At 41.1% G+C, this 15,696-nt stretch overlaps 1 protein-coding gene across 2 annotated transcripts; it reads left to right on the forward strand.

The window, feature by feature from the left end:
* The first annotated feature begins 1,084 nt into the window (after positions 1–1,084).
* On the forward strand, positions 1,085–14,680 carry ZDHHC4 (zinc finger DHHC-type palmitoyltransferase 4). Of its 2 annotated transcripts, none has more exons than XM_069485827.1 (8): positions 1,085–1,168; positions 1,645–1,876; positions 2,406–2,530; positions 3,282–3,355; positions 4,129–4,307; positions 6,591–6,716; positions 8,332–8,576; positions 14,380–14,680. In XM_069485827.1, the coding sequence occupies exons 3-8, from the start codon at positions 2,414–2,416 to the stop codon at positions 14,668–14,670; spliced, it is 1,032 nt and encodes a 343-aa protein (XP_069341928.1). In that variant the 5' UTR covers positions 1,085–1,168; positions 1,645–1,876; positions 2,406–2,413; the 3' UTR covers positions 14,671–14,680. The 2 variants fall into 2 exon arrangements, with proteins under 2 accessions (XP_069341928.1, XP_069341929.1); XM_069485828.1 differs by having other exon boundaries at positions 2,413–2,530.
* Positions 14,681–15,696: the final 1,016 nt, after the last annotated feature.

Genomic DNA, 15,696 nt, shown 5'->3' on the forward strand with positions numbered 1-15,696 from the left:
TAATTCAAAATATCTAACCACTAGCTCAGTATCAACCAGCAGGGTGTGAGTCAGCTGGAGACACTGATCAAAAGTAGCCCGCTCTGGATGGGGCTCCATCCTTCACCACAGCCTGCCCCGCCTCGGTCACATCATATATTCAGATTTTTTTGTTTTTTTGTTTTTTCAATTCTGCATCCACAAGTTCATGAAGGCCTTAGATACAATGTATACAAGAGAAGGTGTCCTGCTTGGTAAGGAATTGTTTTTAAAAGGAAAAAGAAAAGGAATCAAGAGGCTGGGGTAGGTGGCAAAGACAGACAGGAAAAGAGAAGAGCTTGAAGGTCAGCGTTTGGAGATCAGACATGTATCCTCAAAGGGAGGATAGGCCTGACTCAGGTTTTCAGAGGCATCGAGAATAGACTCGACCTCAGAGGATTCAGAGCAAAGGAACACCCCATGGGGGCCTTCTCAATGCTATGTTTGGAAGTAGCTCTTCTCGCACCACGTCTGCCTACCATCAAACAGTCTTCCCTATTATCCTCAAGGTTTGTGGTCAAGCACTTGTCACTGTACCCAGGGGAGGATGTTCAGGGCTGTAAGGAGACATCAGGAACAAGGACACACGTGGACCCGAATCTGACTCTGATGGGCACCTACTGTGACTTCTACCCGCTTCTGTAGTGTAACGTTGCTGAAATGGTTTGGACAGATTCCAACGGTGTGGCTGACTGAGAGCAAACTCTGTCCACCACTTAGACTCAGTAGATGAGCCCCCGAAGTGTGACTGACCTGGGCCACCCGGGTCCCCCCGCTCGGCTGTGAGCAGGGTCACGCTGGGCTCTGCCCAGGCCGCAGGCGGCTCGGTCCGTTCCACAACACCGGCGTTCTTGTCCCCAACAGGCCCCGGACGGTCCTCTTGTAAGTCTTCCGACAACAGTGCTCTAAAATCCCACTTCCCACAGGTCACGCTGGACCACGGCCTAGAATCGCCAAGGCTAGCTGCGAGGAGCGCCCCCGAGCGCACAGAGCCAGAAACTAGCCCCGCAGCACGCGGCCGCTTGGGTGCACTTCCGCCGGAAGTCGGCCTGGATGCGGCGTCGCGCTGACGTCACGGGCTCGCAGAAAGTCTCCCGGAGCGCCCGGGAGGTAGCAGAGCTGTCTGGCTGGCTGTGGGCTGAGGCTGGCGGTAAGGCCACCTCCGCGGAGCTCTCTGACACCACCCCGGCAGCCCAGGGCCGCCCGTCTCCCCGTCTGGCCCTCCCTTCCCCCTTGTGTGTGTGTGTGGGGGGCGGGGCTGCAGTCCTGCTTCCCTGCAACCCTAAGCTCGGGCGCCCCAGGTGTCTCCTCTGAGTCTGCTGCACCCTGCATCCCTCTACCCGGAGTCCAGCCCCCGGGAAAAGTTCTGGCCAGACCCATCCGCGGGGAGCCTCGGGTGGGAAGTAGCCTTGGGGAGGTCGTCTGGTCTCCAGTGTGGGCGCCTCAGGGATACGCATAGACCCAAGGCTACCGGCTACTAGTTAGTTGCTTCTCCCAAAGTCTTAAAACCTGTTCACACTGTGGGGGCTCAGCATCCTCTGATTCCAAATCATTTCCCACAGTGTATTCGCCACTGACTCCTACTCTGTCTTAATACGTTAATGTTGAATTGATCTGTCTCTGCAGCCAGATCCAGCTTCTTGGAGGACCCATGTCTCCAGCTTTGGGTGCTACCTGTTGTGCCAGGCGCACACTGCTGCCCAAGAGGAGCTGCTGTTTGAATTCTCTGTGAATGTTGGGAGGAGGAATGCCAGAGCTGCTGGCTGAAAATTATCTAACGAAGAAAAATATGTAGGCTGGGAACACTGAACCTCCTTTGTTGGAATTCCTCCCAGAATCCTATCTGCTAAGGCAAAAAGTAACCAGTTCCAATATCTTAACACTGTGTGTTAACTCTGGTCTCCGAGAGTGATCCGTGATGGTTGTGCCCACTGTGCTGGAGGGATGTTTTTTAGGACAGGATGCCTGATCCTGGGTTCAGAACCCCTGACTGCCCCTGATTGAAGCTTCTTTGTATGGTATCGTCGGCAGATTCTTTTGAGTACATTCTGTATCTATATCTATGTGAATATTTAAGGAAGTAAAAGAATGATTTCTTGCTGGGGGGAAGGAAGGTGGATGCATTTTCTTCCTCACTTTGCTTTGGACTTGCAGGTAGAAGAAGTCCCAAAGGCAGACCCCACAGTGTTAGATTCAAAAACTTCATCTTGAAGGAGGGAGCTTCCATCTGGGAGGCCCCACTGAGGAGCAGTAAGGCTCTGTGGTGTGTCCTTGAGGACTGATGGATTCTGTTTTGGGAGCCATTTTGAGAAGTTGATGTCTGAGCATATGTGCTATGAAATAAATCCCTCAGTAGCAGACAGTCAACTCTTTTTGTTCATTTGTAGCCCCCAGGATGGACTTTTTGGTTCTCTTCTTGTTTTACCTGGCTTTGGTGCTGATTGGTGGTGTTATGATCTGCATCTGCTCAAAAACCTATCGCTTGAAAGGCCTGGTCAGGAGAGGAGCACAGGTAACAATGATCCTGGGGTACCACTGGATTTTGAATACTGTGCTAGTCTAGGAGATGCACTGGTTTCCCAATGAGACAAAAAAAGCGGTGCCATTTAACTTCATTGGTTCATTTATTCTTTCATTTATGGCAATTGTGGTATATTCCAAAGTCTCTCTCTCTGTTTTTGTTACTGCTGAAGGTAATCTTGTGATGTTGCTTTGGGATAGCATTGTCAAGGTTGGCTATTTTCCTCTGGATTTGATGCCTGTAATTGGGCATGGATGTGAGCAGGGTCCACGGGGGTTGGGGGGCAGCTTGATGAGTGGAACTGGAGGATGCATGGGCAGAAAGCTCATCATCAGGCTGTCCACTCTCCTTCAGGGATCAAAGTGTGCAAAACTGGGGCAAGCGGCCCATGGGATGGGGTTGACTTGGGCTGATGTCCAGTGATCTGGGGGTGGACTCTGGAACCTGGGCAGGGGAAGGAGGGCCCTTCATATCAGCATTCCCTGACCCATCCCCTTTACTCACCTCCCTTTCCCTGAAGACCCCGACAGGTGTCTTTATTAGGGTCAGAGTGGAAATGGATGAGTAGGCGTTAAAGGAAGGCCATTAGGAGGAAGTCTTCCTCTACTCTGTCTTAAATCAATTCTTTGCTCATACACAGAAACAAAACTTAGTATCACTCATATTGCTGGCTGTATGTGGAGCATCTAATGTGTTTGGGAGTGAGAGGAATGAGAAATGAAATTGAGTCTTTTTGTTTCAGATATTTTCGTATATAATTCCAGAATGTCTTCAGAGAACCATGCAGAGATTGCTTCATTACCTCTTCCATTCAAGGTATTTATTTACATTTCAGAGTTTAAATGTCACCCTCTCTTCTGTTTATGATTATTGATTGTTGCCGCCCTCTAGCTTCAGGAAGCTACTTGTGGTTTCCAGCATGATGATGAAAAGGATGCTGAAAAGGACGGAGAGTCCTGGGTTCAGAGCCTCTACTCATAGTTAATTTGCCTTTTGTCTCTGGGGTTTTGACGTGTCTACTTTTATTTATTTTTTTTTTTGTTGTTGAGACAGAGTCTCACTTTGTTGCCCAGGCTAGAGTGAGTGCCGTGGCGTCAGCCTAGCTCACAGCAACCTCAAACTCCTGGGCTCAAGCGATCCTACTGCCTCAGCCTCCCGAGTAGCTGGGACTACAGGCATGAGCCACCATGCCCGGCTAATTTTTTCTATATAGATTTTTAGTTGTCCATATAATGTCTTTCTATTTTTAGTAGAGATGGGGTCTCGCTCAGGCTGGTCTCGAACTCCTGACCTTGAGCAATCCACCCGCCTCGGCCTCCCAGAGTGCTAGGATTACAGAGGATTACAGGCGTGAGCCACCGCGCCCGGCGACGTGTCTACTTTTAAATAGAGATATGTAAAGAGTGGGAAGATACTGACATGTATTTCTGTAAAATATATGCGAGATGTTTCACATGGTTTCTTATTTAATTCTTACTATTTTCTTAAGCCCAAAGGAAGTAGTTGACCTTTGGTTGTTTTCCTTAGTATTGTATGATTTCTTCATGGAGAAGTCCCTATGAGCAAGCCATGTGCCTATTTTCTTTCAGAAACTGCACCTTCATTATCTTGCACCTGGTCTTGCAAGGGATGGTTTATGGTGAATACACTTGGGAAATATTTGGCTACTGTCAAGAGCTGGAGTTATCCTTGTATTACCTTCTTCTTCCTTATCTGCTGCTGATCATAAACCTGTTTTTCTTCACTCTAACTTGCATCACCAATCCTGGTAAGTTGAGTCTCTTAGTATACACACAAACTGGTGACAGCTCCATTGTCTTATATAATAGATAGTGCTGCAAACAAGCAGTGGTCCCCCTAATGCAAAAGATTTGATATGTAGTGTTTTCATTATCTTTCAGTTTTCTAATTTTATTCTTTTCTTCTTTGATCCATGGGTCATTTAGAACTGTTTAAAATTTTCCAATATACTTTTTTTAGTTTACCTTTTTGATGCTTTCACTTAATTGTGTTATATGTAGAGATTGTGTATGATACCGTTTCCTTTTAAAATTTTATTGGCCAGGTACAGTGGCTTACGCCTGTAATCCTAGCACTCTGGGAGGACGAGGTGGAAGGATTGCTTGACTTCAGGAGTTTGAGACCAGCCTCAGCAAGAGCATGATCCTGTCTCTACTAAAAATAGAAAAAAAAAAAAAATTAGATGGGCAACCAAAAAAAAAAAAAAAATAGAAAAAATTAGCTGGGCATGGTGGCATGTGCCTGCAGTCCTGGCTGCTCCGAAGGCTGAGGCAGGAGGATTGCCTGAGCCCAGGAGTTTGAGGTTGCTGTGAGCTAGGCTGATGCCACGGCACTCTATTAGCCTGGGCAACAGAGTGAGACTCTGTCTCAAAAACAAAAACGAAAAAAACAAAACAAAACAAAAATTTATTGATACTTGAATTATGCCGAGGCATGTGGTCATTTTTTGTAAATGATCATGTGTCCTGGGAGAGAGTGGGTATTTTCTAGTTCTTGGGTATAGTGAATCATATAAGTCCATTACCTCAGGTTAATAAATTATGTTCAGATCTTTTATATCCACGCTAATTTTTGTTTTATCAATTAGTAAGAGCTGGATTTTTTTTTTATCTGATTCTGATGGTAGACTTGCCAGAGTGCTCCTTGTACGTAGTCAATTTTTCTACACATATTTTGAAACTATTTACATACATATGTATTCTTCTTAAATACATTCAAGTTTAGAATTAGTATTATTTCTTCCTGGCAAATTAAATCTTTTTTCAAAATACAGTTATCCCTCAATATCTTCAGAGAATTGTTTCCAGGACCCCCAAGGATATAAAAATCTGTGGGTGCTCAGGTCCCTGATACAAAATGGCATAGTATTTACATATCACCTGCGCACATCCTCCCATAAACATTTTTAAACATTTTTTAAATTTTTAATGATTATGGATATATAATAGTTGTATATCTATAGGATATATGTGATGTTTTGATACAGGCATACAATGTGGATTAATCAAATCAGGGTAATTAGAATATCTATTACTTCAGGCATTTATCATTTCTTTGTGTTAGGAACATTCCAATTCCAGTCTTTTAGTTATTATCAAGTACACTCTAACTTATTGGTGATTATAGTCACTTTGTTGTGCTGTCAGCTCCCGTATACTTTAAATCATCTCCAGATTACTTATACCTAATACAACGTAAATGCCATATGAATAATTGTTACACTGTATTTTTACTTGTATTATTTTCAGTTGTTGTATTATTTTTTGTTTTGTTTAAATATTTTCTGTCTGCAGTCGGTTGAAACTGCAGATGCAGATCCCAGGATACGGAGGGCTGACTGTATAGTGAGCCCCTTTATCACTATCAGTGTCTTTGCTTTCAAGTCTTTTTTGTCTGAATTTAATATTATAATATTACAAGGTCTTTCTTTTGACTTGTATCTGGTATTTTTTTCCGTCCTTTTAAATTTTTCTGTCCTCAAAGCACCAAATGTTTATCAACTGATGAATGGATAAAGTGTGTTATATTCATTCAATGGAATATTACTCAACCATAAAAAGGAATGAAGTATACATTCATGTGACAACACGGATGAACCTTGAAAACATTATGCTGAGTGAAAGAAGCCAGACACAAAAGGCCACATATTATATGATTCCATTGAAATGAAATGTCCAGAAAAGGCAAATCCATAGAGATAGAAGGTAGATTAGTGGTTTCCAGGGCCTGGGGGCATTAGAGAGAAATGGGGAGTGACTGCTAACAGATTTCATTTTGGGGTGATGAAAATGTTCTAAAATTGATTGTGGTGGTAGTTGCACAGCTCTGAATATACTAAAAACCATTGAATTATATACTTCAAATGAGTAAATTGGGTCTGTGAATTATATCTCAATAAAGCAGTTATAAAAAATGAATTGCTTTAAATATTAAATATAGCACTTTTAGTTTTGTTGTATCAGGGATGGGTTTTGTGAATACCCAGTCTACCATATTGTTTGAATCTGACATATGTCCTCACTTTTTTTAGCCATTATAACAAAAGCAAATGAATTACTATTTCTTCAAGTGTATGAATTTGATGAAGTGATGTTTCGAAAGAACATGAAGTGCTCTACTTGTGATTTAAGGAAACCAGCTCGATCTAAGCACTGCAGTAAGTATGGCTCTTGTGGCTCCAGTGGCACAACCCACAGTGCACATGTGGGCTTTGTTTATAAGGGAATGTTTCATGAGTCTAAGAGCAGAGCCAGTTGATGCGTAGACATGGGATGGCCACTACTTCTAGAGGCCAGGTAGTGGTTTCTTTCAGATGACTGAGGGTAAAGTCTGTGTTCTTTTTTTTTTTTTAAGAGACAGGGTCTCACTATGTTGCCCAGGCTGGTCTCACACTCCTGGCCTCAAGTGATCCTCCTGCCTCAGCCCCTCAAATAGCTGGGATTATAGGTGCAAGCTCCCGTGCCTGGTTCAGTCTTGTGTTCTTATATAGTGGACAGGATTCAGCCTGAGCATAACAGCTCTTCCTTTTCTACGTGACCTTGGTATGTTGACCAAGAGATGTTTCTGTGGGATGTTGTGTTTATGGATTTCAGTCCCGGTAAAGCCTAGTCTTCTGGGGAGTGCCCAAGATTCTAGACAAGCACTGTCTGACAAAAATATAACGTGAGCCACTATGTAATTTTAAATTTTCTGGTGGCAACATTACAAAAGGGAAAAGAAACAATTAGGTAATTTTAATCGATATTTTATTTAACCCAACATACCTAAAATATCATTTTAAATTGTAACTAGTGTAAAAAATTATCCATGAGATATTAATAGTTTATATTCTCTTTTTCATACTAAGCCTTTGAAATCTGGTGTGTATTTTACATTTACAGCACATCTTGATTTGGATGCTAAATTTTTATTGAAAATACTTGATCTATATTTTGATTTCATAATTTTTTTTTTTTTGAGACAGGATTTTGCTTTGTTGCCTGGGATAGAATGCAGTGGCATCATCATAGCTCACTGCAGTCTCAAACTCTTGGGTTTAAGCAATCCTCCTGCCTCAGCTGGAACTACAGGTGTGTGCCACCATACCTGGCTAATTTTTTTTATTTTCTATAGAGACAAGGTCTCGCTATGTTGCCCAGGCTGGTCTTGAACTCCTGCCCTCAGGTGATCCTCCTGTTTTGGCTTCCCAAAGTGCTAGGATAATAGGTGTGAGCCACCGTGCCAGCCTAGATTTTATAATATTTGCGGCTGAAAAAGAAGACTCACATATCCAAGTTATATCCAGACAGTCTTAAAAGTTTTCCAATAACGGAATTGAGTGCCAAAAAAAAAAAAAATCATTTTCCTTTACTATCCACATCTACATTGACATAATGGTTCATCTTTATCAGAAGAATTGACTTGACTTTAAAGCAGAAATATCAGTTTTAAAACTCTGTCCAAGTTAAGCAATTTCACTAATTCTTGTCTCTCTTCAGTATTATTCACATTGAATTCAAAGAAATATTACAGAAATTGAAAACCAGCTGAAAGTCTGTCAATATTGACCAAGTATTCTTTCAGATTTTTCTTGTAGCCGTATTTCAAGTGCTCAGCACCCACATTTAGCTAGTGGCTGCTGTGTTCGGCACTGTAGATCTAAAAGTCTGGTGTCAATGGCTGCCATTCCCCGCTCATAGGGCCAGTGGTCAGTTTGTAAAATTCTCAGTAGTTGTACATGGGGTCATTGTCTCATCAAGGACCAACCCAGCACCTCCCTCATTTCTTTGCAGGTGTGTGTAACTGGTGTGTGCACCGTTTTGACCATCACTGTGTTTGGGTGAACAACTGCATCGGGGCCTGGAACATCAGGTACTTCCTCATCTACCTCTTGACGTTGACCGCCTCAGCTGTCACCCTGGCCATTGTGTGCACAGCGTTTCTGGTCCACTGGGTGGTGGTGTTGGATCTGTACGAGGAGTCTTATGTTGATGACCTTGGACACTTTCAGGTTATGGACACAGTCTTTCTTGTTCAGGTAAATTATGCTGTGGGCTGTAGGTTTCCAACTTCAGGTTTAAGAATTGGAAAAAGAACATCTGTTTGCCCAGTAAAAACATGAAGCCATTCTATTCTTTAAAAAATTAATATAAAATTCATGGCTAGGCACATGGTGGCTCACACTTGTAATCTCAGCACTCTGGGAGGCTGAGGTGGAAGGATCGTTTGAGCTCAGGAGTTTGAGACCAGCCTAGGCAAGAGTGAGACCCCCATCTCTACAAAAAATAGAAAAATTAGCTGGGTGTGGTGGTGTGCGCCTGTAGTCCCAATTACTCCAGAGGCTGAGGCAGGAGGATCACTTGAGCCCAGGAGTTTGAGGTTGCAGTGAGCTGTGATGATGCTACTCTAGCCAGGGCAAAAGAGTGAGACCCTGTCTCAAAAAAAAAAAAAAGACCAAAGAGACATGATAACTATGTATTATATATGATCCCTCAGAGCAAAAAGAAAGGATATAAAAGACATTATTGGCCGGGCATGGGTATGGTGGCTCACATCTATAATCCCAGCACTTTGAAAGGCTGAGGTGGGAGGATTGCTTGAGGCCAGGAGTTCAAGACCAGCCTGGGCAACATCTCTACAAAAAAATTAAAATAAAAAAAAAATTTTTAAATTGATATATAATTCACATACCATAAAATCCACCCTTTTATTTATTTATTTATTTTTTTGAGATAGAGTCTTGCTCTGTTGCCCGGGCTAGAGTGCCATGGCGTCAGCCTAGCTCACAGCAACCTCAAACTCCTGGGCTCGAGCGATTCTCCTGCCTCAGCCCAAGCATTTCATCACCCCAAAAAGAAATACTCCCCATTCCCTCCTCCCCCAGACCCTGGAAACCACTAATCTACTTTATATCTGTACGGATTTGCCTTTTCTGGACATTTCATATAAGTGGAATCATACAATGTGCAGCCTTTTCCACTAGCTTCATTCTTGTAGCATGTTTTCAGGATTTATCTGTGTTGCAGCATGAATCTGTATTTCGTTCCTTCCTCTGGCCGAATAGCATTCCATTGTGTGGACATACCACATTTTATTTATTCATTCATCAGTTGATAGACATTTGTGTGTTTCCACTTTTTGGCTATTTTTGAATAATGTTGCTGTGAACATTCGTGTACAAGTTTTTGTATGGACATACGTTTTCATTTCTCATGAGTATGTACCTAGAATTGGAATTGCTGGGTCATATGGTGGCTCTATTTGTAATTTGAGGAACTGCCAGACTATCTTCCTAAGTGTCTGTGCCATTTTACTTTCCCACCACCGATGTATGAAGGTTCCAATTTCTCCACATCTTTGCCAACCCTTTTTATTACCTGTCTTTTTCATTATAGCTATCCTAATGGATATGAAATGGTGTCTCATTGTGATTTGATTTGTATTTCCCTAATGACTAATGATGTTGAGTATCTTTTCATGTGCTTATTGGCCATTTGTATATCTTCTTTGGAGAAATGTCTATTCAAAACCTTTGCCCATTTAAAAAATTGTGTTGTAAGAGTTCTTTGTCTATTCTAGACAGTAGACCCTTTCAACTATATGGTTTGCAAATATTTTCTCCCATTCTGTAGGTTGTCTTTTCACTTTTTTGGTAGTTTTCTTTGCAACACAAGAACTTTTAATTTTGACAAATTCAATTTATCTATTTTTTCCTTTTTTTGCTTATGCTTTAGTGTCATATTTAAGAAACTGTTGCCTAATCCAAGGTCATAAAGATTTACACCCTATACTTTCTTCTAAGAGTCTTATGAATTTAGCTCTCACATTTAGGTGTTTGATCCATTTTGGGTTAAGTTTTATAAATGGTATAAGGTGGGGGTCCTACTTTATTCTTTAGTGTATGTGGGTATCCAGTTGTCCCAGCTCCATTTGTTGAAAAGACTATTCTTTCCCCTTGAATTATTTTCGCACCCTTGTGAAAATTAATTTACTATAATGTAAGGGTTGAAGCCATTCTTTGAAAAAACTCATTTGATCACTAAAAGATTTCTACTTAATTTATGGGAAATAGCATATGAGCAGGTTTTTTTTAGGTAATTGTCCAATTCTTGAATATATTTTCTTCCTTTTGTTTCAAAGAAAGTAATGTGCCACGAACAAATGGGATGTAGGCCAGAATTGCAAGATTAGGAAATTATTTAATATTATCCACCATATTATTAAATGTAAGGAATGATGACATGGTTATTTTTCCAGATGCTGAAAAGAAGCCTTTCACAAAATTCAACACCCATTCATGATAAAAACACTCAAAAATAGGAATTGAAGGATATTTTCTTAACATGAAAAAACACGCATATACACACTGTTTAGTTCTAAAGCCAGTATCTTTTTTTTAACTCTTGAAATAATTATGATTATAGATTTACAGGAGGTTACAAAGAAATAACATGCATTCCTAACCCCCCATCCTCCCAGTATGATACTAAAATCAAGAAAGTGACAATGGCATGATCCATACAGCTGATTCAGATTTCACCAGTTATGTGTGCACTTGTGTGTATGTGTGTGTAACTCTGTGCAGTCTTGTCACATGGACAACCTTGCACAACCACCACTACAATCAAGATGTTCCGCTATTCAGTGGGAGGCTGTCTTGTGAAAAAAAAAAAAAAGAAAAAAAGAAAAAGAAAAAGATGCTCAACTGTATCAGCACCACAAGACACTCTCCTGTTACTCCTTTATGGCCACACCCATCTCCTCCCCTGCATCCCTAGCACCTGGTCACTGCTAACCCAATCTCCATCTGTATAATTATGTTATTTCACAAATGTTTCATAAATATGCATATAGTATGTATCCTTTTGAGATTGGCTTTTTTCACTCAGCGTAATTTCCTTGAGATCATCTAAGTTGTTGCATATAGCAATAGTTCATTGCTGTGTAGTATTCCATGGTATGGGTATGGATATACCAGTGTGCTTAACCCATTCACCCTTTGAAGGACATTGGGTAGTGTCCAGTTTTTGGCTATTATGAACAAGACTGCTATGAACCTTTGTTTAGAAGTTTCTACATGAAAATAAATCTTCAATGTATTAATAATTGTTAGGTTATATGATAACCCCCTTTTAGGTTTTGAAAAGGATTACCATAGTATTTTCCAGAGAAGTTGTGCTATTTTACATTTCCACCAGCAATGTGTGTGAGGGACCCAGTTTCTTTGCATCCTTGTCAGCTTTTAATGTTATCACTATTTTAAACTTCAGCCATCCTGATAGGTGTGTAGTGATACCTCGTTGTTTTAACCTTGAGTGGTTTTTATTCTTAATTTTTTCTAATTATGGAAATTTCCAAACACACAGAGGAGTTAAAAGAATAACAAAAGTGACTACCTATATACTTCACTTAGATTAAACATTTAACCTTCTAATCTGTTTTCTTTCTGTATATGTGTATATATTTTTCTTATTACTAGAAATAAATTGGAGACATGTTACTTCACCCCTAAATACTTGCGTGTGTATGCATTTTTAAAGAATATTTGCATTCTATATAGGTACAATTCTATTATTCCACCTAGGAAAAATAATTCTATGTTTTATCTAGTCCATATTGCATTTGGATTTCCCTATTGTTCCACATATATCTTTCATAGCTCTTTTAGCTCTCTGAACCAGAATCCACTGTATAGTTATGCCTTGCATTTGAATGTTATGTCTTTTTAGTCTCTGTTAGTTTAAAACAATGCCTCTACTTTTTTAAATGGCATTTTTTGTAGCCCAGTTATCTTTTAGAATGTCCCATGTTATAGATTTGTCTGTTTCCTAATTGTGCCATCTAATTTTTCTCTGTTCATTTATATTAGTGTAAACTGGAAGTTAGTTCTAGAGGCTTGATTAGATTTAGGTTAAATATTTTTGGCAAAAATACTTCCTAGGTAGCGATGTGTATTTCATAGTGTATCCCATCAGGTGGCACATAAATGTTAGTGACACCAAGTTTGATCCATTAGTTAAGGTGGTGACTACCAGCTCTCTCCATTGGTAAAGTACTTTTTCCCCTTTGCAATAGGTAATCTGTGTATATGGTTTTGTTTTTGTATTTAAGACTATTTTTTTAGGAGAGATTCCAAAGAATTATACATACTGGATCAAAGATTACCAACATAGGATTTTGATATTAATATATATTGTTAAATTGCTTTTTTAAAGTTTGTGCCTAGAGCAATGTGAAAGTATTAATTTCACCGTATCAGAGCAGGCATTACTGTGGCCTGGGGTGGGAAGGCTATTCTAGTTTGATAGGAAAGTATGGTGTGCCTTTCTAAAAAAAAATCATTATTTCTTAGATTACTTTTGACTACTCTCCTTGTCAGTCATTTGTATAGTTTCTTTTTTGAGTTATGTCCTTTAACTGTTTATTTGATATCAGAATAACTTTTGATTTGAGATCTTTATATAATAATGATAGTTAATCCTTTGTTTTATTTTCTGTTTGTGTATCTTTTGGACATTGGGTATGGGTTTTGTTGGGATTTTTTTTTTTTTTTTTGGTGTAAAAAGGTGTTCTTCCTCATCATATCTGTTCTCTCTTTTCTTTGCAACTTCAGTTAGAAAGTCTCTCACATCAAGAGTTTTGGTAAATGTTAACTTCTCTTTTCTTTTGACTTTTAAAAATATTGAATTCTTTCTATTCTTTGTTTTGCTTATTACAAAAGTAACATAAAAATTCAAGCAGTCCAGATGTAGTGTTTAAAATGAAAAGTGAGTTATCCCTTCCACCCAGTTCCACTTCCCAGAGGAAGCCACTTTTGTAGTTGATGAGTGTATTTCCAGGCTTTTTACCTATGTTCATTTGTGTGGCCACACACCATCACAGAGTCAGTTTTGTTTTGTTTTCACACAAGACCACAGTGTGATCCTCACATCTTGCCTTTCTCATTGATAAATATATTAAACCTTTTAAAAATCATTACATAGAAATTGACATCATTTAAAAAAAATTATTTAGGTAGAAGGAAGGTCTCTCTCTGTCACCCAGGCTAGAGTGCAGTGGCATCATCATAGCTCACTGCAACCTCAAACCCCTGGGCTCAAGCAATCCTCTTGCCTCAAACTCTTGAGTAGCTGGGACTACAGGCATTTGCCACCATGCCTGGCTAATTATTCTATTTTTTGTAGACACAAGGTCTCATTCCTGCTCAGGCTGTTCTCGAACTCCTGGCCTCAAACAACCCTCTCACCTCGGCCTCCCAAAGTGTTAGGATTATAGGCTTGAGCCACTGCACCCAGTGTTGACATCATTTTTAACGGCGTTGGCTCCGTTTGATTTCATAATGTGACTATTCCAGAGCTTATTTCACTCTTAAGGATGGACATTTAACTTATTTCTTTTGGGAAGAGGGGCTGTTAAATCGAGGCTACAATGAATGTCCTTGTATGTATTTTTGTGATTGTACTGTTTTAAGAGAGACATTGATCTGGATTTTAAAATGCATTGGGATTTTATTTTGATGAATGAACTAAGGTCTAAGTTTATTTGTTTATTTTATAAATAGCTAACTGGCATAGCCCCATTTCCTGAGTAACTTTTCCCTTTTCCCTCAATGTGAACACTTTATCCCATAGTGAAGTCCTGTACATACTGGCATTACTTCTGGGCTATTTGTCAATGCCGTTTATGGTTCTGATTTATGTTCAGTGAGTCATACTTGGACACAGGTAGGTGAGCTGAGGAGGCAGCTCTGGTGTGTATGGACAGGACCTGGGTTGGCGGGTGCTTACTCTATGGATGTCACAGTCCAGCTGCCTAACGTGCTGCTGCTTCTTTGTCCCCAGTACCTGTTCCTGAGCTTTCCAAGAATTGTCTTCATGCTGGGGTTTGTTGTGGTCCTGAGCTTCCTCCTCTGTGGCTACCTGTGCTTTGCTCTATACCTGGCTGTCACCAACCAGACGACTAATGAGTGGTACAGAGGTCACTGGACCCAGTGCCAGCATTGCCCCCTTGTGGCCAGGGCACCATCAGCCACACCCCAAGCCTACCAGAACATTCACTCCCACGGCTTTTGGAGCAACCTTCGAGAGATCTTTCTACCTGCCTTTCTACATTATGAGAGAAAGAAGAAATAAGAATGGAAAAAGTGTTACTGCCTTTTAAATACAGTATACATTTATTTATACGTCTGGATACTTATTTTCTAAGCATTGTTTGTTTTGGTTTTTGCTTTGTGCTTGTAAATTAACTTTCAATGAATGGGTAAGGAAGGGAAAGTGCCTAATCTGTGCCGGGTGCTGTGGTAGATGGCCCCCTTGCTTTCCCTCTGTTCCACCCAAGCATCTCTGAAGTCCTGGTGTCAAGGGGATGAAGAGGTGACTCCTCAAGAGGTTCCAGGTGACACTGAATCCTTGGTCTCTCAATCTAAACTCTGGGCTCCTGGACAGGAGGGGCCTTACAGCCATGTCCCTTGATGTACAGCAGAGTCTCAGTGACTCAATTTCTTGCCCTTGGGCCTGGCTATACTTTATTTTATGCCTGTCCCTATCTGCAGGGGATTTTCATCTTGGTAACCACACCCAAAGTCCTTACACAGGCCTGCCTTGGAGCCAGCACAAATAGGCCTGTTATGGGAGGCACATTTCTGTATTTGTGGCCTCCTGCCTGTCCTCCACTGGCCTCTTCTGGCCATATTCAAGTCTTTCCTGCCCTGTTTAAAAAAAATCCAAAACTAGTGCAGAGTAGAACAATGAACACAGGAAAAGAGGCCATATAAAGTGCTGAAGGTTTTTAGAGTGGGAGGGTTTTCAGGAGCAGGACCGGTTGGGCTAGACCTTGCTGGCTACCTAAGATTCCCATGGCCCTCCCAGGCTAGGTCAAGGAGGCAGCGTCCAGGCCTCCGGAAAGGGCTGGGAAATAGGGACCCTGAGGACAGGTAGTGGGAGTCGGGGGTTGGAGGGAGGCCCCTACTAGGCATCATCTGTCATAGCAGCCCGTGGGGTCAGAACAGCTGTAATCTTTTAAGATGGATCGCTGGTGCCAGGAGGGAACCCAAGTCTGCTGGCCCCAAGCCAAAGCTTGTACCATCCCCCCATGCTTAGTGGTGGAAAACCGCAGTGAAATGAAATAGTGGGGGCTTTGAACGCCGCGCAAAGCACAGG

This window comes from Eulemur rufifrons, chromosome 14, assembly GCF_041146395.1.
Source record: "Eulemur rufifrons isolate Redbay chromosome 14, OSU_ERuf_1, whole genome shotgun sequence".
Taxonomy (NCBI): domain Eukaryota; kingdom Metazoa; phylum Chordata; class Mammalia; order Primates; family Lemuridae; genus Eulemur; species Eulemur rufifrons.

Coding starts and splice junctions, on each gene's coding strand:
- ZDHHC4 (XM_069485827.1), top strand. CDS start 2,414: ATGGACTTTTTGGTTCTCTTCTTGTTTTACCTGGCTTTGGTGCTGATT. Junction 4,308..6,590: donor AACTTGCATCACCAATCCTG/GTAAGTTGAGTC, acceptor CACTTTTTTTAG/CCATTATAACAAAAGCAAAT. Junction 6,717..8,331: donor AGCTCGATCTAAGCACTGCA/GTAAGTATGGCT, acceptor ATTTCTTTGCAG/GTGTGTGTAACTGGTGTGTG.